We start from the raw sequence: 25,674 nt of genomic DNA, 5'->3' as shown, positions 1-25,674 counted from the left end.
GTTCCAAAACCATCGGTTCGCTTTCGAAAAGAAATAGCCAAACAGAAATCTCGCTAGAAATGAGACTTCGAAAAAGAAATTGAAGCAGGCAGCGAGGATCTTCGACAAGACATGGCAGTGGCCACAATCGATATTTGCAGCCAGTCGTATCAAACGTGTCAAAACATGGCCAAGTGAAGAACCCCGTCCAGTCCGACGTACGGATGATATTCCACTGTACGTGTCGAGATTTTTCTCGCGTCACCGATAGTTTCAGGAGCATTAAATCATAATGTTACATTAAAGTTTTGCTGATTTGGCAACCTAATTATGAAGAGAGGGGAGAGGAGAGTTTCATCCCATGAAACCCACATGGCACACTTACCAAGACCTATAAAACCCAATGAAACTTGCACTGAGAATATTGTATTTCATCGCAAGACACGTTTGATCATAACTCCACGTAAAAATTAAATGTTGCAGGCTCTCTATGAAATTGTGCAATGAAACTATTCATTAAGAGTGTTAGTTTCATTTCAATGAAAAGATGACATGGAAGTCTAGGTAACAGTGCAATGAAACTATCGCTAGTCGAAAAATGATCTTCCATCCTCAACAAAAATCTCAATATTTTTGAACCCGGGACTAAAGAGAATTTAGTCTCAGGTCTAAATTTCATAGTCCGTGGAGACATCTGTAGTCCCGGTTGGTTGGTGTTACAAACTCGGACTAAAGCCTCCGAGGGCTTTCGTCCCTTTAGTCCCGGTTGGTGTTATCAAATGGGACTAAAGGGTCCTCCACAAGTTACTAAAAAAGATTGCATACCCTACTCAGTCAGATATTTGTGTAGGTGAGATAGTAAGGAAGCTATGTGCGAGGTTTGAGGTCATCGGTTCGAATCCCATGCACCGCGCACGCGCATATTTCGCATGAAAAATCACGTGACTTGAGGAAGGTAAGACCTAGGACTAAAGATGGGGATATTTAGTCCCGATTAATTAGTTACTGTCGAGATCTATGAGGTTTCCCAACCAGAACTATTGCTCATTTCATGCATTGAGATTGGCCTTTGGGCACCCGCATCGGGGCTGTTAAGCTCTCTATAAGGGCTCCACGTAGGAAAGAAAATGCAGGAGAGATAAGCGCACATCGCTGCGCCTGGCGAGAGCCGCTACGTGTCTTTCCACACGCGAGCAGGACCCACCATGTGTGTCTCGTCATCCTTCTCTCATGCACCCTCTTGAACTGTTGGCCACTGGCTCGGTGGAGATGGGGCAAGACTGAAGGGCCGGGTTCAGCTAACGGCGTGCGTGCTGGCAACGTGAGGGGTCGACGGGCGCGGGAGGTTGCCGCGGCCACATGAGCGTGGGCAGGGAGCTCGTCGCACTGGCGAGCGTGCGGGTGGTGAGGCTGTCAGGCGCAGGCGGGAGGCAGCGAGGGGAGCTCGTCACCACTGACGAGCATGCGGGTGGTGAGGCCGTCAGGCACAGGCAAGGGAGCTCACCGCCGGCGGTGTGCCCATGGGTGGCGAGCCCGTTTGGCGCGGGTGGGGAAGCTCGCCGCCGCCGGCGAGCGCATGGTGGCGCGGCCGCACGAACGCGAGCATGGGGAGCTCGCCGCAGGTGGCACGTCCAGATCATTTTTGCCCATGGATGGCGGCAAGCGGAGCTCCATGGTTGGCGGCGAGGCCGAGCTCCGCGGGTCGGAGCGGACGGAGGTGGGGTGCATGACGGCCACATGGGTGGAGCCGTGGATAGCGGCGAAGCCGAGCTCCGCAGGATGGATCCGGTGGAGGCTGTTGACGGTTGTTAGCACGTCAATTGTGAACTGCAAGCACACGAATCATCATAGCTCTTCCCTTAGAGTACTCTCCTAAGGTTTATCAATCCGTGGAACTTATAGATCAAGATCTATTTCAACTAGCATTGTTAGTATGAACTTTGTTGTTTATGAGAGATTCAGATCTAATCTACTAGGCATGTACAGACAGATAACAGATAGAGTAGAGATAACCAATCTAGAGCAACCTAGACTATGCATGTTGTAATTTCGAGCATAGATAGCAAAGCAACATAGATCGATCTTAGTAAAAAGCATATTTAAATCTACACCTCCAGTCTGACTTCTGAAAACCCCCACCTTACATAAGAAAGACCTCGTCATGATCCTCTCTATCAGCGTAGGTAGATTAAGGGCATGATCATAAGAACTTGTCATACTCATCAGTAGATCAGGCATGAAAATCCAGTCACCACGACCACAAGAACATTCTAAGCAATGTATCATCGATTCATAGATTGAAAAGTAAGCAAACCTAATAGAGCATGAAACCATAGAAGGAGATACTTAGATCACTAAGAACATGAATAGATCCATTACTTCACCATGAATGATTGTACATCACAAGATCACCACCGGGATCCTACCATGATCTTGATGACTCCTAGCATCAGAACTTCAACGTGATCTTCCTCGCAAGGTGATCATGCCAGCAGAGCTTCGCCTACGTTAACCCTTGACAACTGCACGGCCCTCGGCTCTCCGAAGTGGTATCCCTCAAGCTCCTTATGCTTCTCTGCTACTTCACGCCGCCTACGTCGACTTCAATTATGCTCCTCGATAATTTTTGGGAGGTATTTATAGTCCAGGAGGTCGTGGTAAAAATTGGAAGGCGAGAGGGCGAAGGAATCCACCGGACCGATCGGTCTGGGCCTTCCTTTTGCCCGCTCACGGTCAGCTTCGTCCCTATGTCTAATCAGGTGCTCTAAAGTCTTATTTTCACTTGTATGTGGGCTTGACACGTCGATAGCTTCGGGGAAAGGTTGATCTTCATTGACTTTCCAAATCTTCACTTGATCCTTTTTTATTCATCTTTGATTCCGAAGTGGTTCTTGCCATATCTTTAAATTTTTAGCCTCTAAGTTACTTGGGAGGATTGCTTGCTAAAGATGAGCCGATCGGCCTAGGCTCCTCTAGGTTGATTGGCCTAAGTTCTTTCTGGGGTTTTTAACTGGTTTATTGCTTGCTTCGAGGTTTATCCAAAAATGTACCTTTAGGTTCAATTTCCTTTAAAAACTCAATATCCTTCAAAATATATTGGACATGTGAAAATAATCGTGCACATGTGAAAATAATCGGTTTATTAGATGTACCTTTAGGTTCAATTTCCTTTAAAAACTCAATATCCTTCAAAATATATTGCACATGTGAAAATAATCGTGCACATGTAAAAATAATCGGTTTATTAGATGTGATCAATAATTTAAACATTAAATTTATATTATTATTGAAGATAAACCAGAAGGGTGTGTCAATAAGTGTCGACGACCAACAACGTCGCCGACCCGATGGACTTCGGGAGGGACGGAAAAGAGGGGAAGGATTAAATAAATCTGACACGTGGAAGCAAATAATAAATGTTATTAGTCAATCTAACGAGGATACGTATAACCCACAGACGACCGTTGTCTTTATGTTGCCACGCCAGCTTCTGCATCCTACGTGTGCACGATTTATTGCGGAGAGAGAACGCTGCCGTCGTCTCACGAGATGACGGCCGCGGCTCGTGTTCCAAGAACCAACCGACGGGTCGACGACCGTGGTACGGATTGCCCCCAGCCAACGACGGCCTCGGGTGATCCGCTGCGGAGGGGGGAGCAACAGGCCATGGCCGCGCAGCAGCTGAAGGGCGGCTGCACTGGTGCGCGAGGATACTAACCAGCTGCTTCCCCGCCCGTCGCCGGCCGGCCACGCCGCGCTACCCGCCGGCCGTTGCGTCTTCCTCCTCCCTGCCCAGATCCAGGCTGCTCCTCGGCTGGAGCGCTCGCGCTGTGCTCCTCTCCCACTGCGCTGGCGGCCGGCTCGCGCCATGTCCCTCCCCGCGGCGCTGCGCCATCCGCAGGAGAGAGACGAAAGAGAGAGATCGAGAGATGAGAGAAAACGCTGCGCCATCTGAGAGAGAACTACGGAAGAACCCGCCTGTCAAGAGTCACGGGCTCACGGCTTCTCGTGGGATTGATGTTTTCACTTGCATTATTACAATACAGCCCTTTCCAAATATTTCTTTCACAGGAAGTCCCTTTAGCTGGGAAAAAGAACGTGAAAATAAAATAGGCAGCCTTTCTAGTGGTATTATACTGTATAACAAATACAGTGCCTCAAACAAGCCACAAAATGATCTACAAGGATCAAATTACTTTGGATCATCATGATTTATGATTACATATATGAATTAATTAATTTACAGATAGTTTAATAAATAGGTAATTGTACCGTTTGCCTGTGTTGCCATCTGCAGTGGCATATTCTGTTATCAGCAGCTGTCTAAATCATTGTACATGCTGTGAGTGGTGATCGTACCAGCAAACTCTCTATGGGCCTGTTTGGCTCCAGGATGTTAAAGTTTAACACTCATCATATCGGATGTTTGGATGCTAATTAAAAGTATTAAACATAGGCTAATTACAAAACTAGTTGCACAGATGAAGTGCAATTCGCAAGACGAATCTATTAAACCTAATTAGTTCGTGATTTGAGAATGTGGTGCTACAGTAACCATTTGCTAATGATGGATTAATTAGACTTAATAGATTCGTCTCGCGTATTAGCACATGGTTCTCAATTAGTTTTATAATTAGCTCATATTTAGTTCTTCTAATTAGCATCCGAACATCGATTTTACATTCTAAAGTTTAGCCACTCGTATCCGCTGCTATATCTGTCACTGGTCTGCTCCTATACTCTGCGAGACGATAATCTCTAGTACAGTACCTACTCCGTTGGAGTAGTATCCCGGACAATCTTGAGCCTCCATCATTTTGCACTTGTCTTCCCCGTGCACTCCCTCGAGCAACGGAGCAAGCAAGCTACTCCTGCTGCTAGCTCAGGTAGCCTCGTTGGCCGTGCGAGGCGTCGGCGACGGCGGGCCGTGCATGTCGGCACACGTGGACGCATCGGGCGGCGCCTTGCCATTGCCATGGCATGTCATGTACTCATGTCATGGCCGCCCCCGGCCGGACGGCCGTTCCATCTCCCCATGCACCTATCCCGACCCGCCGCTCCGTCTTCTCAACACCAAACTAGTACTGGTAGCACCATAGTAGGAGTCACTTGCAAACGCAACGCAGCACAAGAGCGATTAGATCGGTGACCACCAAAGACCAAACCACCGAGCGCGCGCGCGGTGCCGCGGTGCCTTTTCGTTCCCGGCGGGAGCTCGAGCTAGCTGCAGAACGCCATGGGGGTGCCTTCCTTCTACAAGTGGCTCGTGGGCGAGTACCCCAACATCGTCGTCCCCGCGAAGGACGACGACGAGTCGTCGGCGGCGGGGGAAGCCGGGCCCAATGGCGTCTACCACAACCTGTGCCTGGACATGAACGGCATCATCCACCCCTGCTTCCACCCGGAGGACCAGGTATATACGCCGTATGCGACACACACATTTCGATCCAATCCATGAGCGCGCACTAGAATGCACGCACCCGTCATCGTGCTGATTGATCGAGTTATTCAACTGAATCTCTTGATGAGCTGTTAAATAATGTCATGGACGGTGCAGGTGTGCCCGCCGACGACGTTCGACGAGGTGTTCCAGGCCATGTTCCAGTACATGGATCGCCTCTTCCGCATCGTCAGGCCTACCAACCTGCTCTACTTGGCAGTAGGTGCGTGTGTATACTACTCCACGTTCCAACCGTGTATTCCTTTTTCTTCTCCCTCGTCCATGGCGTTTGATCGATGCAATAATCTTACAACCGCCACCATTCTCTCGCGTCTGTGGGCTAGTTTTTCCCCAATGTTCCTCCCCAATTGATTTTTTCTTTACAATTTTGATCAGTGACATTTTAGATGCACGCGTGTCTTATTTGAACTGCAGATGGCGTTGCTCCCCGCGCCAAGATGAACCAGCAGAGGTCCAGGCGCTTGAAGGCTGCCAAGGACGCTAAAGATGCGGTAAATCCTTCACGATCCTCTCCATGTATTTGCTCGGCAAGAATGAAGTCGTAGAAACCATGTGCATGTTCGACTGTGCATGATTTAATTTTGCAGGAAATGGAGGAGAAACTTCTGAGAGATAGGTTCAGAGCAGAAGGGAAGGAGGTGCAACCGCGCGAGACGCATGAGGTTTCAGATCCAAATGTCATTACACCAGGGACCGAGTTCATGGAGAAGCTCTCCAAGGCGCTCGAGTACTACATCCGTGCCCGGTTGAATAATGACCCAGCATGGAAAGGCATCAAGGTTTGATAGATAGGGCACTTGATTTTAATTAGTTTCTCATTGGCAGTAATGCGGAAAATCAAATATCTGGTGGCTCCTTATACTTAGCCTTGACCATGTCAAGATCTTTGTTTCATAGTGTAAAATACACCCTCTGTTTTCAAATAATGGTTACCGATCGACTTTAATAATGGTTCCCTCTGTTTTCAAGCTCTAAGGTAGTATATGATAGTTCATGAAAGGTTATACTCTGAATAACTGTTTCTATGAAAACATGACATTTTAAATAAAGATAAGTAAATATGATAGAAATACTTCTCATGATCAATCTAGCTACATTTGTCTTACATAGTACATCTATGTAATTCTTCATATGCTGGTGGTCAAACTCAAAAAAGGAAGCTTGACTGGCAGGAGTCCTAAACGACATTTTTTTAGCACTGATGGTATTTATGAGGGCCTATTTGAGCATGAATTTTAGTGAAGTAACTGAATTTGGTCAGCTTGATCATTCTTTTATAAGCTTCACATGTCTCTTCTGAAGGTACTACTATCTGATTCAAATGTACCTGGAGAAGGTGAGCACAAGATAATGTCTTTCATCCGGGCACAACGCAGCAGGGAGAACTATGATCCAAATACATGGCACTGCTTGTATGGACTGGTAGGTTGAACAAAATATTTGAACTTTTTTTCTGCTGCGCTGAACTTCTAAATATTTTCTGTTATTACGTCTATTTCACATTTACTCTGAATATTGCAGGATGCAGACCTAATAATGCTTTCTTTGGCATCTCATGAACTTCACTTTTCAATTTTACGTGAGGTCTGTTATTCTATTCTCCTAGTTGACAAATGCAGTTCCAAATTTTTTTTCGTAATTATTGGATTCAGAGTATTTTGTTAACTTGAGCAGGATGTGCTACGTCAAAATCAGCCAGAAAACTGTATCCCTCTAGCTAAAGAATTGTTCAAAACTGAAGAAACAAGAAAATGTAGAGGTTGGTTCCCCCAAGCAACAGAAACTACTCCTAGGGGCAAGTCTCTCAAGAAACCGTATCAGGTTTGTTCATCAGATATAGTAATATGGCCTTTCCATGTTAAATTTTTTATAACACCATCTTCTTTCAGTTTCTGAACATATGGGTTCTGAGGGAGTACCTGGAGCTTGACCTGAAGATACCAAACCCAGTTGTCAAAACGGATATTGAGAGGCTTATAGATGATTTCATATTTATTTGTTTCCTGACAGGAAATGATTTCATTCCGCGTATTCCTTCAGTTGAGACACATGAGGTATGCATTTCTTATCACATTATGATAGCTTAACAGGAACCAGTATTTTTGGCACATTCTTTCACATGTTCGACACTGCAAAAAATTGAATTGCCTCTGATTTATCTTCAATGTGACAGTGCGCAGTTGATCTGTTAATGGAAGTGTACAAACAAACGTTCAACAAAATGGGGGGCTATATTGTGAACACGGAAAAGGTACCTGCAGAATCAAACTCTTAATTTCATTTATAATTAGTTATTGAATTATGTTTTGATGTACTTTTTGTTGCTACTGAAAATAGTTGAAAGACAAACATGCTGCGTATCTTAAAATCTCGAGGTTAGAAAAGTATTTTCATGAACTGTCTTTGTATGAAGAGAAAATTTTCCTCAAAAGATATGATCTGCGAGAGGTATGTGATAAAACTTATAATCCTGGTTGAAGTGTACACTAGTGACAATTGGGACTTGGTGATTACATGCAGAGGCTGCAGCGCAATATACTGCGTCAAGCTGCAGAGAAGGAATGGAATGAAAGAAACTTTGACAGTATGGTGAGGGCTCGATACATCTAAAAAAATTGCTCTGATTATAGATACACTCATTTTTTTTAATCTCAACCTTTGTTCTACTCAGGAAGGAAATCCTGATGGTCCAGACTTGACAGTCAAGTCTTTCTCAACGCAATGTGGCATTTCCACCTGCAGCGCCGACAACTCAGATGTAGGGAAGACATAACCTATTTTCTCTACTTTTTTAGAACTTGAAATACCTTATTAATTTCCTACCTTGTTTCGTAGAAGTTGTACGTATTATTTTGTTTTTTCTGTCAAATTTGATGCTCTTCTGCTGCTTAGAGAACTGCAAATACCTTAGAGCTGAAGCAAAGCTTAAAGGATACTCTTCGTAATAAGCAAGACCTTATAAAAAGTGGAGCCTGTAAACAAGACAAGGTTAGTAATGCACCAACGCCTATTTCAACAGATATTTTGTATCTGCCAATTTTTGACATATCTTATTGCAGATAAGACTGGGATTAGCAGGGTGGAAATCTCGATTCTACAGGGAAAAGTTTGATGTCGAAAGATATAACAAAGTTGGGAAACTGAAGAACGACATGGTTATGATTTTTCTTGTTTATCTGTGCAAATAAAATTTTCATGACTGGGTGCCCTGAAGGGAAAACAACATATTGTTTTAACGTTCTTTGTCAATTGCTTAATTTAGGTTCAAAAGTATCTTGAAGGGCTTTGTTGGGTGCTGCAGTACTATTTTGCAGATGTGCCATCATGGAGCTGGTAGGATGAGCACATTCTGAACTTTGTTTTATACATTGTACTAGTATGCTTTCATTGTTTTAAAATCTGATGATGAATAGTTGAAATAATTGCTAGTCATGATAAATAGTGCCACATGGATATCCATATATGACTGTTAATGCTTATGGATATGTGCTAGCAAATATTTCCATGCTATACCATTAGGCACAACATGTCTGTTTCTGTTCTGCAGGTACTACCCTTTCTATTATGCTCCTTTTGCATCTGATCTCAAAGGACTCTCTCAGTTCAAGATATCTTTCACCATGGACAAGCCCCTAAGACCATTCGATCAGCTCATGGCAGTCCTTCCACAAGAAAGGCACATTAACCATTCTTTGTTTTATAATGCACATTCATCATTGCAACATTTTAATTGAAATTTTCTGAGTTTATTTTCTTTTGTAGCTCTTGTGCACTACCGAAGTGTTACAGAAAACTAATGGAAAATGAGGAGTCTCCAATACAAAAATTCTATCCATCAGGTATGTTTATTACTCTAGAATCATCATATAATCTGAATAGTGTATTACTGAAGTATATGGGAATTTATTTTTCCAACCAGATCTGCAGATCGATACCCATGGGAAACGGTTCTTGTGGCAAGTAAGTCATTATTTGATATATGTGAATTGATAATCTCAAACTAGGTTACTCAGATTTCTGGCACATTGGCTGGGCACTAGTGTAGATAGCCCTCACCTTTCGATCACTACATGTAGCCCCAGCAAATAGTTACAAAAAAGTAATTAAAGAGCTTTCTTCATTTCTCTGAAATAAATTGTTTCAGGGCATTGCAAAGTTGCCATTCATTGATGAAAAGCTGCTGATTTCAGATACCAAGACGGTGGAGAACGAACTTGCAGTAAAAAATATTGCCTATATATTCTATTCAAATGGTCTTGCACGAAGGTGCTTTACCTTGTCTATGTTTTAGGTGCATGAGATGAGCAGGAACACTGTTCGACAAGATAAGATCTTCATGAAGAACTCAAATACCCTGGCTAACAATGCACGACCTCTGCAAATATCTGACTGTTCATCGAAAAAGCTTCCAATAAATCCATCTACAAGGTATATCACATTATCACATCTGTACTGATGCTACATTGATGCATTCTGAAGCCTTTTTTTAGTACTAAGCAATATTGTCAAAATGATGCTAAAATTTCACTCCTCGTAGTGAACTTGGAGGATGGTTATCTCCTGTTGATGACAATGGTATGAACTGTGGATTCTTCCGTTCGCCCATAGGAGATCTAGAGGACATTACGAATGACCAGACCGTGTATGTTTTCTCTTGAACCTATCACATTCAGGTGGTACGTTCCTAAGAATTAGAAATTATTTTTGCTTCATGATCTTGTGTATGTTTCAGATCATTCATGTTCTTCAACCCAGAGCCAGTGAAGATCATTCCAAGACTACTTGAACATGTCGAAAAAATTGAAAAGGTAGCCTCGCACGTTTCTTGAGCTGCTCATTTCATAAGTGTTGAGGCATTTGCCATCATAATCACCATCATCTCTGAAATAACTCATGCGTTCTGCAGACTTTAACTGAAGCTGACATTTCAAAGAGTCCGCTGTGGCACACCTACCCGGGTTCCCGACCGCCTGTAACCATCACTGCCACAGCAGAGGCGCAGCCAATGACCAGCAACTTTGGACGCGGAAGAGGGAATGCCACCGTCGCTGAGACATCGCAGTGTGGCAGCAACTATAGGAGAAGTTTCCATGGGGCTGACACAGCGCAAAGCCATGGTGGCAGGTAGGACAGCAGCGGTGCCGGTGCGTACACTTTCTGGCCGGGTGGAAGAGCTTGTGCAGGAAGAGGGCAGTATGGTGGCACATTCCAGAGGCAGCAGGCGGCGTGGCGCCCAGTTGGGTCGTGGGCAAGAGGTGGTAGTCAGAATGGAGGTGGCCATGGTGGGAGTGCGCAGACACGTGGTTGGTAGAACAGAGCATTGGTATCAGAGGGAATGCAATGCAGTGATGATGAACCAACATGGTTTTTGGTCTCACTGGCCTCACCATATTTTCTCTGAAACTTCAGCGATGCTACGTTGATCGAAAATTCTGCGTCTTCTGTGATCTGTTAAATTGGAGGCGCATTTTTGTTGATAGATGATGCATTATGATTGTCAGGGCTGCTAATTCTGGGTTTGCTTGTTCGATTTCCTCCCGTTTGTGCCTGGCTTTTGTATAGCAATTCCCTGGAAGTAGTAAGGCACGTTTGCTTCAGCTTCATACTGCTAGATTGTTGGGATTTGAGGGCAAGACTGTTGTAATATAATATTGCAAATCTGGTGATCTGTTTAAGCTTGGAACTGTGCAACCATAACCTAGCAAATGAGAGTTGTAACAAATAGGCATATAGGAAATTAAACACTAGCGGGTGGACATGTTTGTTAGGGAAATGACCAATACTCCTTTTGAACGAACAAATCGTTTTATTTTGATACGAGAGTTTACGTGAATGGTATGAGAAAGCTTACAAAAGTTTTCCTTCTCCCCCCATGTTTAAACATGACCGCGTTAAGTTACTTCTCAAACAGAGCTGGCATTTTGTTCTACGTTTGAAGTGGCATCAGGTCATTGCGCGGGATTTTCCCTTTGAACTGACTCCACTCTGCTTCTTTGCTCTCCGATGGGCCACTGAAGTTCCCTTGAGCCTTATTTCACACCCACTCCAAACCTTGGGCAAAGGGCTAGTGTCCGTATTCGTGGGCCCATTAGCTTGGGACCTGGAACTGTTTTATACTGTTGTGAAGGTTTTTATTTGGATAATGTGCTTGCGACAGTGAGGCACTGAGGTGAACGAAGAGAACATATGAGTACATGACGCCATCATTTGCAGAGCTTTTTTAAGCATCATATAAAAAAATCTTCAATGGCTGAACTGTGTTTTTAGGGCAACGGGCTGAGCTGCTGTGCGTCAGGTATATATAAGTATCTTGGACGATCACAATGTTGCCCAAAAGCAGTCCACAGTGAATAAACAATTCTACAATCAGTCCATAAGCATGGTGCAAGTGGTCCATATACCCGTCCATAGCTTTAGCTACCCATATGCTTATGGACTGTTGACAGGTCCGTGGACCCAGGATCCCTAACGGAACTGCCTTCCCGCGACACCTGGCCCAACGAAGAGCACAGCCACAACATACACCTGGGCCGACCCGGCTACACATGGCAAGGCCGAGACCTCGATCCGGCCACTGCTGTCTTCTCCGACCAGGAAGCCTAGTCGGCACAACCGGTCGGGGGTGGGGCTGCAGCCCGACCTCGGCTGGGTTCTCCCGACTGAGTCCTCCCGACCAAGACCCCCCGACTGGGGATGCACCGTACCGCCCGTACCGCTCCCCCCGACCGACTCGGTCGGGGCCGACTAGGACAACCAACCGGGGACACCAACCTGGTGTGGGCCTGGGCTAGCTCGGGGGACATTTGAACCTCTGCTGCTTCATCGGTGACCTCGACCCGGGCTTCTCCGCTTCCCTCCAAGTCCGACCAGAAGGGCGAACCGACGGTGTGCGCCCCTCCTCCGGGTGATACGGGGAGCATGGGTTCCTCCCTCACCTCCTCCATGACTGGTAGGGGAGGGAGTGCCACGGTTACTGCTGCCGTGGGATCCGCCGTCGCCGCAGGATCCATCGTAACCGCAGGGGTCGCCGTCGTCGCAGCCGGGGGGGGGGGGGGGGGGACGAGCCCCATCAACATGGATCGGGCCGACTCCAACACACTCCTCCCATTGCTCGCCATGACCCGATGCAAGTTGGGCATTTACTCCGTGTGTACTAGAGATGACGCGATGACCAGGGGAGCTGACGACGGATTACTACAAAGAAAGACACGGGAACGGATTATTCACACCAAAAAACACGTCCACACGGGCGAGAAAAGCTACAATCACGTACATGATCGGAGGAACCAGGAAGTCTATTAGACCAGAACCACTCGGGGGCTGCCACCCAAGCCGCTCCAGGACGACCGAGGACGGGGGCACCACGGCCCGTGGCGGATCTACTGGAGTAGCCGGCGGAGCATCCCTTTGCCGAGGACTAGGTGCGTCCGCCGACTCCTGGGCCACTGGTGTATGACCGCATCCCTCTAGCCGACCGCCGCGCACCGTCGCGCTCGACGTTGGGGGTTCCGACGCCGGCGGCACCTCCGAACAGCGTGGCGGCGGCCGCGCCCGCTTTGCCTCCCGCTCGCGAGCGACGTCCCCATCTGCGGCGTGCTTCTTTGACTCGGGGGTGCCAGAAGGTCCCTCCGTACCACGCGCTCCGACAGAGAGTGCGACAGCGGGCTCACGGCATCCAGTCAAAACTGCAACGATGCTCCCGCTCGTCTCGTCCCCTGAAGAGTCCGAATCGTCTCCTAACCCTGAGGGGTTGGAAGACTTGAGCTCCGCCCCTACAGTCGACGGGCTCTCGCCGCCGCGAACCTGCCGGCTGATTCCTTGCTGCCTGGCCTCCTGCCTCTGGGCCTTTGCGACCTTCTTCTTTTTCCTCTCATCCGCTGCCATCCTCTAGGCAGCCTGACGGGCCGCAACCTCTGGCCCCTTCGGGAGGCTCGGTCGTGACTTGTAACGCTCCAGCCCCTGCGAGGTGAATGGCTCAAAATCGATCGGAGGGACTGGATGAAGAAGAAGCATGGCACAAGGGGAGAGACATACCAAGTCGGGCCGCCTTCCAACTTGGAAGGGCACCAGCGTCCCACTGAGGGTCACATCACCCCCTAACTGCAACACTTGATTGAGGTGCGCCTCGATCTTATTCTCCGTCAACTCCACTGACGACACACCATCACGATCCGACGGGCCAGAATACTTCCACATCGGCCATGCCCTCTGCCCCAGTGGAACGATCCACCAACAGATGAAGGTGTCGAAGATCCACAGCCCATTAAGGCCCTCCTCCACATGTTGCCGCAGCGCTAGCTCGAGAACCTCCATGTGTTTCTTCTACTTCGAAGCGGGTCCCCACACCCAGCTCTCCTGTCTCGTCGGCCTCCCTCCAGTGAACTTCGAGAACGGCGCCTCGGCCAGGTTTTGGATGGAGAACCACTCACCATGCCATCCCCGATTAGAATCGTTGGGGGTGTATGGCGGGTAGGCGACCTTGGGCTTCCTTTGAAGCACGAACCCTATGACCGGGGCTGGCAGGCTCGCCTTCCCCCTTTCCTTGGACCAGGCTCGCCCGGAGAAGAACTTTGCGAAGAAGTCCACGTGCGGCTCCACCCCGAGGAAGGCCTCGCAAACAGTGACGAAGCCGGCAATATGCAACACCTCGTTGGGGTTGAGGTGCTGCAACTCCAACCCCCAACGGTGAAGGAGCCCATGCAGGAACCAATGTGCGGGATATCCAAGCCCGCGCTCGTGGAAAGTGAGGAAGGATATGGCCTCATCAGGCTCGGGTTGTGGGACAACGTCCCCCGCCTCCGACGCTCTCCAACCTGCAACTGCCTTCGGCGGCAGCAACCCCTTCCTCACGAAGTCCTCCAGCAGTTCCTTCCTCACGATGGACGACCTCCAGTTTAACATCGTGCAATGGGAGGTGATGAACAGATCTGTAAGACTTCTTTCGCTCCCACCCTTTACCCTCCTCTCTCTCAGAACTCACCAAAGTGCATGAGGAAGTTTTGGTGGAGGAGCGGAAGAGGAAGTGGTAGCGATGAGGAAAGGTGAAAGGACGGGCCAAAAGACCTCCGCCCCTCCCTCTATTTAATAGGGAAGGGGGCGCGGAGCCCTAGCGGACAAGACGCAATTGACGAGACATGAACCTACAAGATGGGGCGCGGCCCGATATGGGCCCACCTACTTCTGCAGCAAAGCCGCAAAAAACGGGGCACAACTGCACACAAGCTCCACTTCGCCTTGCGAGGTAGGGAAGTGGAGGGACCCACCATCAGAGCCTCCACCGAACTGAGGCTAGTAGAAACTCGGGTCAATCAGATGGAGCGAGGGGACCTACCGTCAAAGCCTCCATCGAATCGAGGCCGATAGGCACTCGAGTCGGTCGGACGGTTCAGGCATCCGACAGGAGACAGGTAAAAGCAGTAGAAAACTAACATGTAGGGCATGACCGACCCCGTCACAAACGACGGATGTGGATTCCACTCAGGCGCACCTCCTATGGGTGCCTCGAGCTTGTCACTCGGACAAACTAACATACAGGACATGACTGACCCCGTCATGAATGACGGATACGGATTCCACTCGATTGGCCGTATCTACTAAGGGTGCCTCGATCCTGTCACTTGAACTGTCGAGATATGCAACGCTAGCTTAGCCCCTCCAGTTGCGAAAACCGCGGATAGGGTGATGCTCGAGAGTTCGATCGAGGTAACATTACCGACACCCCCCCCCCATTTACTCGCTCTGCAAACAAGTACTCATTCATTCACCCATCTCATGCATGCATGCATTCATTCATACATTGTACATTCATCCCATACATGCAATCATTGCATTTCAATTGTTTTGTGTCGTGTCATGTTCATCCGATATGAGCTGCAACTGACCGGGGTTCGAAGGCCGGCCCGCAAAGGGCTTGAGGCCACCTCGCGTCAAATAGAGCTTGGGGGAAAATGCAGATGAAGCCCCAATGGCCTTCACCCAACCTGCTCAGAAGCGTACAGGATCATCTCGACCTTCTCATGCAATTTTGACCTCGAGCCATGCCCACAGATTCTCCATCGAGGGGAGGACAGCGAGCTACCTGAGTCGGTCTCCAGAACGGCTTGAGCAACTGCTGGGAGGCAGGTTAAGGAGCAATGGAATGCCACATGAGGGCTATGCCGACCCCGCTATGAACAACGGACCTGGATTCCACTCGGACATGCCCGTTAGTGAGCTCACCAAGTGCGTCACTCGAGCCATCGAGTCAAGCGACGTTAGCTCAGCCCTCCGATCGCGGAGACCATGGATGGGGTGACGCATGAAACTCGACCAATGTTGACCGAGCCCAACAGGACGTGGGGGCTCGGGCCGCCATATCCCGACTCAGGAATGCGACCGTTGACACAAGTCGTGGTCGGAACGAAAATGGGCAAGCACCCCGACTTGCAAGAAGGACCACCTCATCCCGACCAACGAGGATGCCAAAGTCCACGGCTCCAGAAAGGAGTACCTAAATGCTCAACCTCCGACTGACTCTCCAGCCGGCCGCAGGCTTGGGGGCTACACCCACATGCGCCAGACTGACATCAGATCCCCTCCTCGGGAGAAGGGTGCTAGTGTCCACTCTCGCTCCTGGTCGAAGGAGTACTAAAGTGCTCAGCCTCCGACCAACTCCTTAGTCGGCCGCAGGCTCGAGGGCTAGACCAACCAGGTCCGCTCGCGCAATCCCGGTGGTAGACGGATTACAAACAACTCCCCTCCTCGGGAGTCGGGCACCCTCTACAACTCGGCGCGCCCCTGCAGCCCATGCCAACCATCTCCTTGAGAGCTCGGTGTCAGTATCTATCTAACGTGCCCCTGCGACCTCTGCCAGTCATCTCCTCGAGACCTGGGCGCCTGCACCTACTTGGGGGCTAGAACATCTGAACCACTCAGCTACCTTACGCAACGCGGCGAACAAAGGGAAAATGCCAAAAGTCCCGACGACAACCCGCCTCAATGGCGCGATGGGCGCAAGACTCACATGTCGAATATAAGCTTTCATTAAGCTGAAAACATAAGCCAAAGGCTTTACAATATCACGCAAAGCGTGCGAACACAGGAGCCCAAAGGCTTTACAATATCACGCAAAGTGTGCGAACACAGGAGCCCAAAGGCTTTACAATATCACGCAAAAGGTGCGAACACAGGAGCCCTAAAGGCCTTACAATATCATGCAAAGCGTGTGAGTATAACCCAGGGACTACCCTACGACTCGGGACCGAAAGAAACAAAAAGAGCATAAGCAATGCAACAAAGTTGCGCTATCAACCTCACTCGTCGACCCGTCCTCGCTGATTCTTCATCAATCTCCTTCCCCCGAACAAGGGGCTCCAGGAGGAGAGGAAGGTAAAAGAACCAAGGCAGCTCAACTGCAAAGTTCTCTCCTCCCTCTGTGCTGACATGGACGAAGAAGAAAAGGCATGGAGGGAGTATGAGCGCCGCGTCCCGGACACCTAGGTAAACTGGCCCTCCGCCACCTAATCCCCCGTGCACGTGGCAGACCAGGATGATGACCTCCAGCGATTGGTGGCCCAGGGTACGAGCGCAACATGGAGGACAAGGAGGCCATGCTCCCCCTTCCTCCCGAGGTGGTGCCCTCGTCCTCTCATCCAGCCTCTCATTGCACGACAGATCCATGTTACAAGAGTTCTTCTCACATCATGACACCCGGGCATGCCGGAGGAAATTGCGATAAGGATGAGGAACACCTATTATGAGAGATCTTCTAGCATCATGAGGAGCGGCCAAAGCCGCCCATGGTGAAGAGCAACAATCTCAAACCTGCTGGATCTACAACCCGAGCCATGGGGACTCTAGATGCGGAAGACATCCTATTTATAACCGGGCGGCCGACAACCGTCCACGAATGGTTAGGATGCGTGTTCATGGACGCGCGATAAAAGCGCCTAGCATCAAAGTGACGGTTCAGCAACCACGCACTAAAGGCACCTGGCTTTGAGGCAACGGTTCGACTACCAGGCTGTAAACGACACCGGAAATCGAGGCGAAGGTACCGGGCCACGAGGAAATGATACGATCCCCACATGGGAGCCCGTCCTTATCGTCTCGGATACGGGGCTGGACCCACAATGCGGCCTGCCCACTTCGCAAACAGGACAAAAACAAACAACACCCCCGTGTGTTCCCCCTGACGGAACATTCCGACCGAAAGCCCCTTCACGGCTCCAGCAAAGCCCCAAAGGGGCTCGAGGGCTCCTGATGGGTCCGTAGACCCGGGGTCCCCAACGGAACTGCCTTCCCGCGACACCTAGCCCAACAAAGGACACAACCACAACGTACACCTGGGCCAGCCTAGCTACGCGTGGCCAGGCCGAGGCCTCGATCCGGCCACTGGCTGTCTTCTCCGACCAGGAAGCCTAGTCGGCACCCCGACTAGAAGGAGCCGGTCAGGGGTTGGGCTGCAGCCCGACCCTGACTAGGTTCTCCCGACTGAGTCCTCCGACCAAGACCCCCCGACTGGGGATGCACCGTATTGCTCGTACCGCTCCTCCTGACCGACTCAGTCAGGGCCGACTGGGACAACAGACCGAGGACGCCCGCCTGGTGTGGGCCCAGGGAGCAGGTGGGATGGATAACGAGGAAGCACCTGGGTTAGCCAACCATACACAGAATCGTACCGCACCACGCCTTGCACAGTGACGTCATAAACCTACTCGCTACGATGGAGTGGCCTGACAAGGAGAATAGGGACCGAGGATCAGGCCATACCGCACTAGATGATGTGGGCCCCGACAAGACTATGCAGCGCCTGAACACTCACTCTCTTATCCTCTCCGACCTGTAAGGCTGTTCCCTTTTACTATAAAAGGGGACGGACCCCCACTCTCGGACACACACACACACGGAGACATTCGGACGAACGTTCTCACACACACTCTTACACACTTAGCGCACGTCTGAGCTCCTGCCACTCTCTTCCACTGAGATGAGAAGAAGGCCAGGACTCAGGCACCCCCCCCTCTCATACTCCTCTTGTTTGTACCCCCACTGCAAACTTTGAGCACCTAGGCTCAGGAATAAAGTCAACTGACTGACTCTGACTGAACTTAGGGCACGTTGCCCGAACCAATATACATCATATGTCATTGTGTGCTAGGCCATATCCGATTTAACGCACGACAAAACTACAAATATTCACTTGTTCGCCAGATTTTGCACCGACAGTTGTCCTTATGGAATAAAGTATTAGTACTCTCTCTTCTCTCTCCTTTCATATGGACCCCATCTAGACCTTAACCATTGTGCAGCTTCCATAACTAAAGTCCACCTGACATTGATTCCACCTATTTAGACTAGTTGGTCCAAATACATTGTGGTTGGCCTTAGGACTCCCCACTTCCCCAGTGGCCACAAATGATGAACTGTTGTGCAAGTTACCAGCAAGATCTAGTGGCCACAAAAAAGGATGAACCACGACCAAGTAGTTTTGATAGGTAATGGTTCTCGTCATGGATTATTATTGTAATCGCTTAAGGCTTTTAAGAAATTGGATCTTTGCAACCCTGGTATACTTTCATATTTTTCTTAATAATAATGATTTCCTAGTCTTTTAAGATTACTTTATTTTTTTTTCGAATCACATAGTACAAACACAGACACTCATATACATGTATGCACACTTCCCCTACAAACACACGCACGCAACCCCACTTCTACGAGCACCTCCAAAAGCCTGAGCCGACAAATAAATCCTCAAGATTGCCAATTCATCACTAGTTCTTATTAAACCATTATGGTTTCAAATTAATGATTCGTCAATGTCTATTATTTTTCCTTAGATTTGAAACCATTTTTTATCTTTATTATGTGAGCTTCACCAAGGTTCCTTTTTTGTGTCTAGGTTTACAAAAAATGCTTTTTAATTATCTAGATTCTGGTAGAGTGGTATGATTCATGTGTAGTTATTTAGGTTAAAATCACAAAAAATAAATAAAAACTTGAATAGGGTACTACTGGTGGATCAAGATCCAATATACAAAAAAAAGTAATTTAAATTAAAATAGCTATTTTAAAGCCATCTTAAAAGACGGATCACTTGCTTAGTTATCTAGCATTACAACATTCTGCGAAGAGAAACAATGTAGAAGGTGTAATATATAACCCACTTGTTAAAATACCAAATGACTTATTCAACATCCATAGGCACTAACACAATTATTGGAATTATACGCACATATTCTCGGTGGCCACAGGATTTTATTATATAAACCTATTGCTAAATGAAAGATGTGGCCTTTAAATTGGCGAATAGAACAACTAGAGAATAACAAACACGAATTTGTATAGCTTGCTACTTGGGAACCCCACAGGCTCTCATGGTGTTGGTTTCCATCCTACCGAGTGATATATGATCACACTGAAATGCTTTAAGAAGCACCAATGAATCCTATAGAATAGTAGTTACAGATAGGATAAGAAAAATTTTATACTGCCGCTTGCATGATGTGTGCATGTTTGAAGTTTCCTGCTAAGGTTAGCAGGCGAAAGGTGGCCTATCTTTGCAAAAGCACTTGTCTTGAGTTTGTAAAAAGTTGGCAGCACTTTGGAAAGGTATGGGGGAAAGGCAAAGTGTCATGAAAGTTGATACAGCAACCATTATCTCCAAATTGTCCTGATCCTAACCGTAAAATATTCTGAGTATGTAGGTGCAAGTTAGGCCCTTCTGCAGTCACTTTGATGTGACTGCTGTCAGAACTCAGCATTGTAATAAGCTCAGTAACTGGCCGTTTACTACTTACAGGTAACAGCAAATGTCAATGTGACTTTAACACATGAAACCTAGCTAGAATGTATCATATGTTAGCTACTGAAGATGAATAGTCCTTCATTTCAAAAGGTCGGAAATGATTGGGATCTGCACTTATATTATAGTATTTTTGTAAAGACTCGTATGAAAAGATATCTTTATACAATAACTTGGTTTATTTTATTTGGCCTTAACTTTTTTATATAAACCAATGGCACATAAATTTGTATTTCAGGTTGCGTCCATGTCAAAAAGAAAAATCAACCTCTGTTTCTAAGGTAACACATGCTGGATTAATCTCGGCGTATACATCTGTTTGTAAAATTGATCGTGATATGCATGTCACTAACATCTGTATAGAGAGAACATTGATGATAAATCTTGTCAATTGACATAATTGCATAACTGTTCAGCGGCAGAATTATGAAACTCGATATCTTAGTGGTATTTGTTAAAGCTGGAGGCTGGGGAACAATACATCCGTCAAGTCGCTCTATAATATTGTCATCTTTGTACCACGGAAGCACAAATGTGCGCCCCTTTTTTCCCAATTCGTGGCACGTTAAAGATGCTGACCGGCACTTTTGTGACGTCTCACTTTATCGTTGGATTGGACAAAACTCGAGGCCATCGTCGTGACAACACATGACAGCCACTGCTACCTTAATTAGGCTGGCGAAAGGATAAGACACATTTAGGAGCTAATTTATTAGAAGGCCTTTAATTTTAAATAAAACCCCTGGAGCTGCTAGCCAGCTTGTTGAGGACTATGAAGCTAGCTGATCTGCTATGTAACCATATATAGAAAAGTTAAAATTCTCCAAAGAAAAGAGGTGCCTACCCTAAAGAGAGTTGATCGATTGATCAAACAAGCATAACTAGGACTAGGACACATCCTTTTTCAAACGGAATCATGGAGAGGGACCCTTTTCATTCTAGTGCAGCTTATTATTTATTAATAACTAACTGTATATACGAAATTTCGTCGCATAAGTATTATTGGCAGACAGTATAACAAGGAAAACAAAACATGGAACTGATCTAGCTAGCTAGTGATAGTGCGTTCGCCGGCCCCACTTCTATACTCTCTCAGTTTTTAAATCTACGACGTTTATAGCAACCTAATTTTAGTTCAGAGTGCAGATCGAATGAAATGCTTAGGGGTATACCCTAAGGCAGAGAAACATTCAAGAACTGTACATTATTCCCAGGCCCGGCTCTAGTAGGGGGGGGGGGGCGGTGCGGGGGAGGGGGCAAGCAGTGCGACCGCCGGGAGCCCATGGACTGGGGGCCCAAGACCATATAGGTAATTAGTACATATAATTTTCTATTTGGCATAATAAGCATTTGAAAGCCCATCACAAAGCAGCCCATGCCGTAGGTAACTCTCTCTTCTGGTCCTGTTCTATGTAACCTAATCCTTCGAGCAGAGGGCAGGCCGCAAGCGACGTTTCGTTTGATCGTTTCCTACCGCCGCGACCCTGCCTGCCCATCGACGTGCTCTGGCTGAGGAGAGGAGACGCCCGCGCTGATCCGATTGGCTCCTCACCCGGCAAGGCGGTGACCGGCAATGGCAAGGACACCGATCCGATTCGCTCATCGCAGTAAGCAACACACCGATTGATTAGTATTTCCAATTTTTTTCTTATTTGTTTTTTTGTATGCGCTATGCTTATACCGATTGTGCTAGGGTTAAAATTTCTAATGATTGCTGAATTTGATCCTATAATGCAAGAACATATTAGGCGCATTCAAAGTAATAAAATTCATTATCATTATCTTGGCCATAATATTCAAAATGAGTTAATTACTATTCTTGTTGATGCTGTGAAAAATCAGATCTTAAAGATTATCAAAGCTGCCAAAGATACCAAGTATTTCTCTGTTATCTTGGATTGTACCCCAGATGTGAGCCATAAAGAACAAATGACATTAATTGTGCATTGTGTTAATATGTCAAGTACCATTCCAAGAGTAGAGGAATTTTTCTTGGAGTTCTTACAGGTTGATGACACCTTCGGATTGGGGCTTTTTAATGTTTTGTTGGATGCACTTCGGTCTCTTGATTTGAACATTGATGATGTGAGAGGTCAAGGTTATGACAATGGTTTCAATATGAAGGGAAAACATCAAGGTGTGCAGACACATTTGTTTGAAATTAATCCAAGAGCATTAAATATGCCATGTGCATGTCAAAGTCTAAATCTCACTCTTTGTGATATGGCAAAATCTTGCAAGAAAGCTATTTCATTCTTCCGTGTTATACAAAGGATATATTGTTTGTTTGCATGCTCTACTAAAAGGTGAAAAATTTTGACTGATAATGTTAAGAGGTTTACTGTCAAACCCTTGTCTGATACTCGTTGGGAGAGTCGAATAAATAGTGTGCAACCTATCAGGTATCAAGCCCCACAAATAATATCAGCATTGAAGGAAGTGGAAAGAACATCTACTGATGACCCAAAAACAGTAAGTGATGCTCAATCATTGGTAACTGCACTTGAGAAATTTGAATTTATAGTTGGTATGGTTATCTGGGATGATATTTTATCTACTATCAACATGATGAGCAAAAAGTTACAATCTAAGACTGTGTGCTTAGATGCTACTCTCAAACAAATTGAAGGGGTCATCTCATATTTCTAGAAGCACAGAGAAGAAGGCTTCAATGCTAGTATTGAGACTGCAAAATCCATTACATCTAGTATGGACATAGAGCTGAAATTTCCTACAAAACGTTAAGGTAAATGAAAGAAGCATTTTGATGAACAAAATGATGAAACTGAAGAATTACAACTTTTAGCTATAGATGAGTTCAAAGTTAGTTACTTCCTAGTTATTGTTGATGCTGCAATTGCTTCATTGACTAGTCGATTTGAACAACTAAAGAAATTTGAAAAAATATTTGGTTTCTTATTCAACTCAGAAAATCTAAAGTTCTTGGATGATAATGATCTACGAAAGTGCTACACTACTTTTGAAAAAAAAATCTCATGACAAGAAGTCTGATGTTGAGTTGGATGATTTTTTTCTCTGAATTAAAAGTGTTGCAAGTATCTTTATCCGAAGAATTGATGTCAGCACCTGAGATTCTTCAGTTTGTTAAAGCTGCAGATTGCTACCCAAATATCTCCATTGCATATCGGATTCTCTTAACTATTCCAATGACAGTAGCATCAGTCGAAAAAGTTTCTGCAAATTGAAACTACTAAAAATTTGTTTGAGATTAACTATGTTACAAGAAAGATTGAATGGCTTGGCTATGTGCAGCATTGAGAAGGATGTTTTGGACGACATTAATCTTGATACTGTTCTTGAAGATTTTGCATCAAGAGATGCTCGAAGATGGTTTTTTACCAAGCACGAAAGCATTATATTTTTATTTGAGGTAATTATAATGGTTATTGTTTTTAGTTTTTTTACACTATTGTTATGTTTTATGAGCTATACATATATTGCAAAGTAATTTTTATTATTCGCACTATATACTTTAATTTTAATATTAAAAATTAGTTCAACGGACCTTTATCTTTATGCTTGGCTTTTTGCTTGCCAAGGACCTTAAAATTATAGAGTTGGCCCGATTATTCCAGAGCAGGTACGTGCAATCCTCCTCTCTAAGAGCAAGTCCCAGCATGGTAGCACTGGCCCATGCCGTTTTCTTGGGAGCATGTGGTACCAATACCACAAGATACGGCGGTATGGCAAACTTTGGATTTGCCACTGTACGGTGCCCACGAAGTTCTAGGCCATGCATGCCGCATATCCCAGGACCCAAACATATTGCCATCGATCTAAAAGGTCCTATCAGCTGTGTGACAGCGTACGTATGGTAGACGGAGGATGACATGCATGCGTGGTTACCTTTTTGGACCAGACGCGCATCACGCATACATCCCTTTTGCCCCTGGACAAACCCTAGTACCTGTACACATGATATAGATACCATTTTCTTATTGTTCTCTGTGTTTCTTTTTTTTTACAAGAACTGTTTTCATGCTAGCTAAATAGTAATTATGCATAACACTAAATTATTGTACATCACTGTACTGTTTAGAAAGTATGTAGGGTGCAAATTAAAGATATCTGCAGAAGCATGGCATACACGTAATTAGTAAGTTATGCTTTTGAGAAGAAAGTAGTATGGCACTTCTCCCCTTTTAAGACGAAAGGAGTGAGACGGGGAGGGAGATAAAAACCACATGAGCATTATGGGATACATACACGTACGATGTAATTTAAGTGTACAAATGCTTGTGAAAAGAATAGAGATCAGCATGTGATAAAGATTAGAGAGACAACATATGCATACACATGCAGTTGTGCACCACAATATCTCTCTCTCAGGTTTCAACAGATGTGTCGTCATTTTTTATCAAAGAAAAGTCGTACACGACAAATTCCCAACTTACACTTGTTCCGTCTATTTTAGTGAGACGCTGAGGGTTGCTAGCAGGAGATATGTTATCTTTCCAAGATTCTAAAGCAGCATGCTTTAGGGTCTAACGACCAAAGGATGCGGCTTATCTCTCTAGCTCTAGCTAGTAAACCTTTCTTTATCCCTCATGTTAAGCTAGCTTTTCACACCCACTACTTTAAGATGGGAATGTGGATTTGGAAATCTAAAGCTCAGAAAGGAGCTCCTCTCTTTTTCTCAAATGGCATCACCATACACTAAAAGCATATGCCTTTTGATCATACGCGTAGTAAAGATTGCTCCTCTTGCCTTCTAAAGTGTCTTCTCCTTTCTACAACCCCAAAGTCTTTATTCATATTGATAACATAATTAGTACTATACTGTTTGAATTTTTTTGTTCACCGTAAGTTTTATGGCTGTAACTTTTGCGTCAACGTACATAGAGACAAGCATGTGGTGGTTTGTTGGGTGCTCTATCTCATGCCCAGAACTCCGTCTCTCTTTACGGCCACGGTTAGCTTATGTAGCTTCTCACTAACTCTTGAATCATTAATTTATCTCCTTTGTAGTTTTGAACACTAGCAAAAATGCCACCTCAACTACTGTAATATAAAACCGTTTGCACGTACAAACCCATTTTTCTCGCAAACTGAAGATTGCTTTATTTATCACCTCTTGGATGTCCAAGGGTTTCTGATTTTTGGTCCGTCATTAATTAAATTTGATTCAAACTCTCTTCAATCAGTTGTCAGCATTAAGAAACTTTGGGACTACTCCATTATCAACGTGAACCCTCTCCAAGAAGCAAACAAGAAAATAAGAAGCACTGTGCTGATTTGTATCCTCTGGAACGTTAACATATGGAAGTGTACAAATGCCAAAAATATTCAGACATGAAGATGAAGCAAACTCTCAAGTCACTGGCCACGCTCTGTCACGATGATCTAGCTCTTTGGTCTTTAGATGTTGTACACTACCAGAATCCGGAATTGCCTTGGCTGCCAAGATAATTGCTAGCCACCAAGGTAA

At 46.2% G+C, this 25,674-nt stretch overlaps 1 protein-coding gene across 1 annotated transcript; it reads left to right on the top strand.

Annotated features, from left to right (window-relative positions):
* Positions 1 to 4,975: 4,975 nt before the first annotated feature.
* LOC117833250 (5'-3' exoribonuclease 3-like) lies at positions 4,976 to 11,472 on the top strand. Its single transcript, XM_072295660.1, has 24 exons — positions 4,976 to 5,392; positions 5,537 to 5,642; positions 5,855 to 5,931; positions 6,028 to 6,219; positions 6,743 to 6,862; positions 6,962 to 7,093; positions 7,136 to 7,261; positions 7,330 to 7,494; positions 7,614 to 7,691; positions 7,778 to 7,888; positions 7,961 to 8,029; positions 8,112 to 8,198; positions 8,333 to 8,432; positions 8,516 to 8,595; positions 8,703 to 8,773; positions 8,988 to 9,134; positions 9,203 to 9,279; positions 9,360 to 9,400; positions 9,585 to 9,659; positions 9,732 to 9,868; positions 9,978 to 10,082; positions 10,173 to 10,248; positions 10,347 to 10,524; positions 10,624 to 11,472. The coding sequence occupies exons 1-24, from the start codon at positions 5,216 to 5,218 to the stop codon at positions 10,749 to 10,751; spliced, it is 2,655 nt and encodes an 884-aa protein (XP_072151761.1). The 5' UTR covers positions 4,976 to 5,215; the 3' UTR covers positions 10,752 to 11,472.
* Positions 11,473 to 25,674: the final 14,202 nt, after the last annotated feature.

This window comes from Setaria viridis, chromosome 8, assembly GCF_005286985.2.
Source record: "Setaria viridis chromosome 8, Setaria_viridis_v4.0, whole genome shotgun sequence".
Classification (NCBI taxonomy): Eukaryota; Viridiplantae; Streptophyta; class Magnoliopsida; order Poales; family Poaceae; genus Setaria; species Setaria viridis.
The sequence above is the reverse complement of the archived record's forward strand: the minus strand, read 5'-3'. Positions and strand labels throughout refer to the sequence as shown.

Excerpts from the sequence above, each read along its gene's own strand:
- LOC117833250 (XM_072295660.1), top strand. The coding sequence starts at position 5,216 with ATGGGGGTGCCTTCCTTCTACAAGTGGCTCGTGGGCGAGTACCCCAAC. Across the intron at positions 6,863-6,961 it reads GGCACTGCTTGTATGGACTG|GATGCAGACCTAATAATGCT; the intron begins GTAGGTTGAACA and ends TGAATATTGCAG. Across the intron at positions 7,889-7,960 it reads AAAGATATGATCTGCGAGAG|AGGCTGCAGCGCAATATACT; the intron begins GTATGTGATAAA and ends GATTACATGCAG.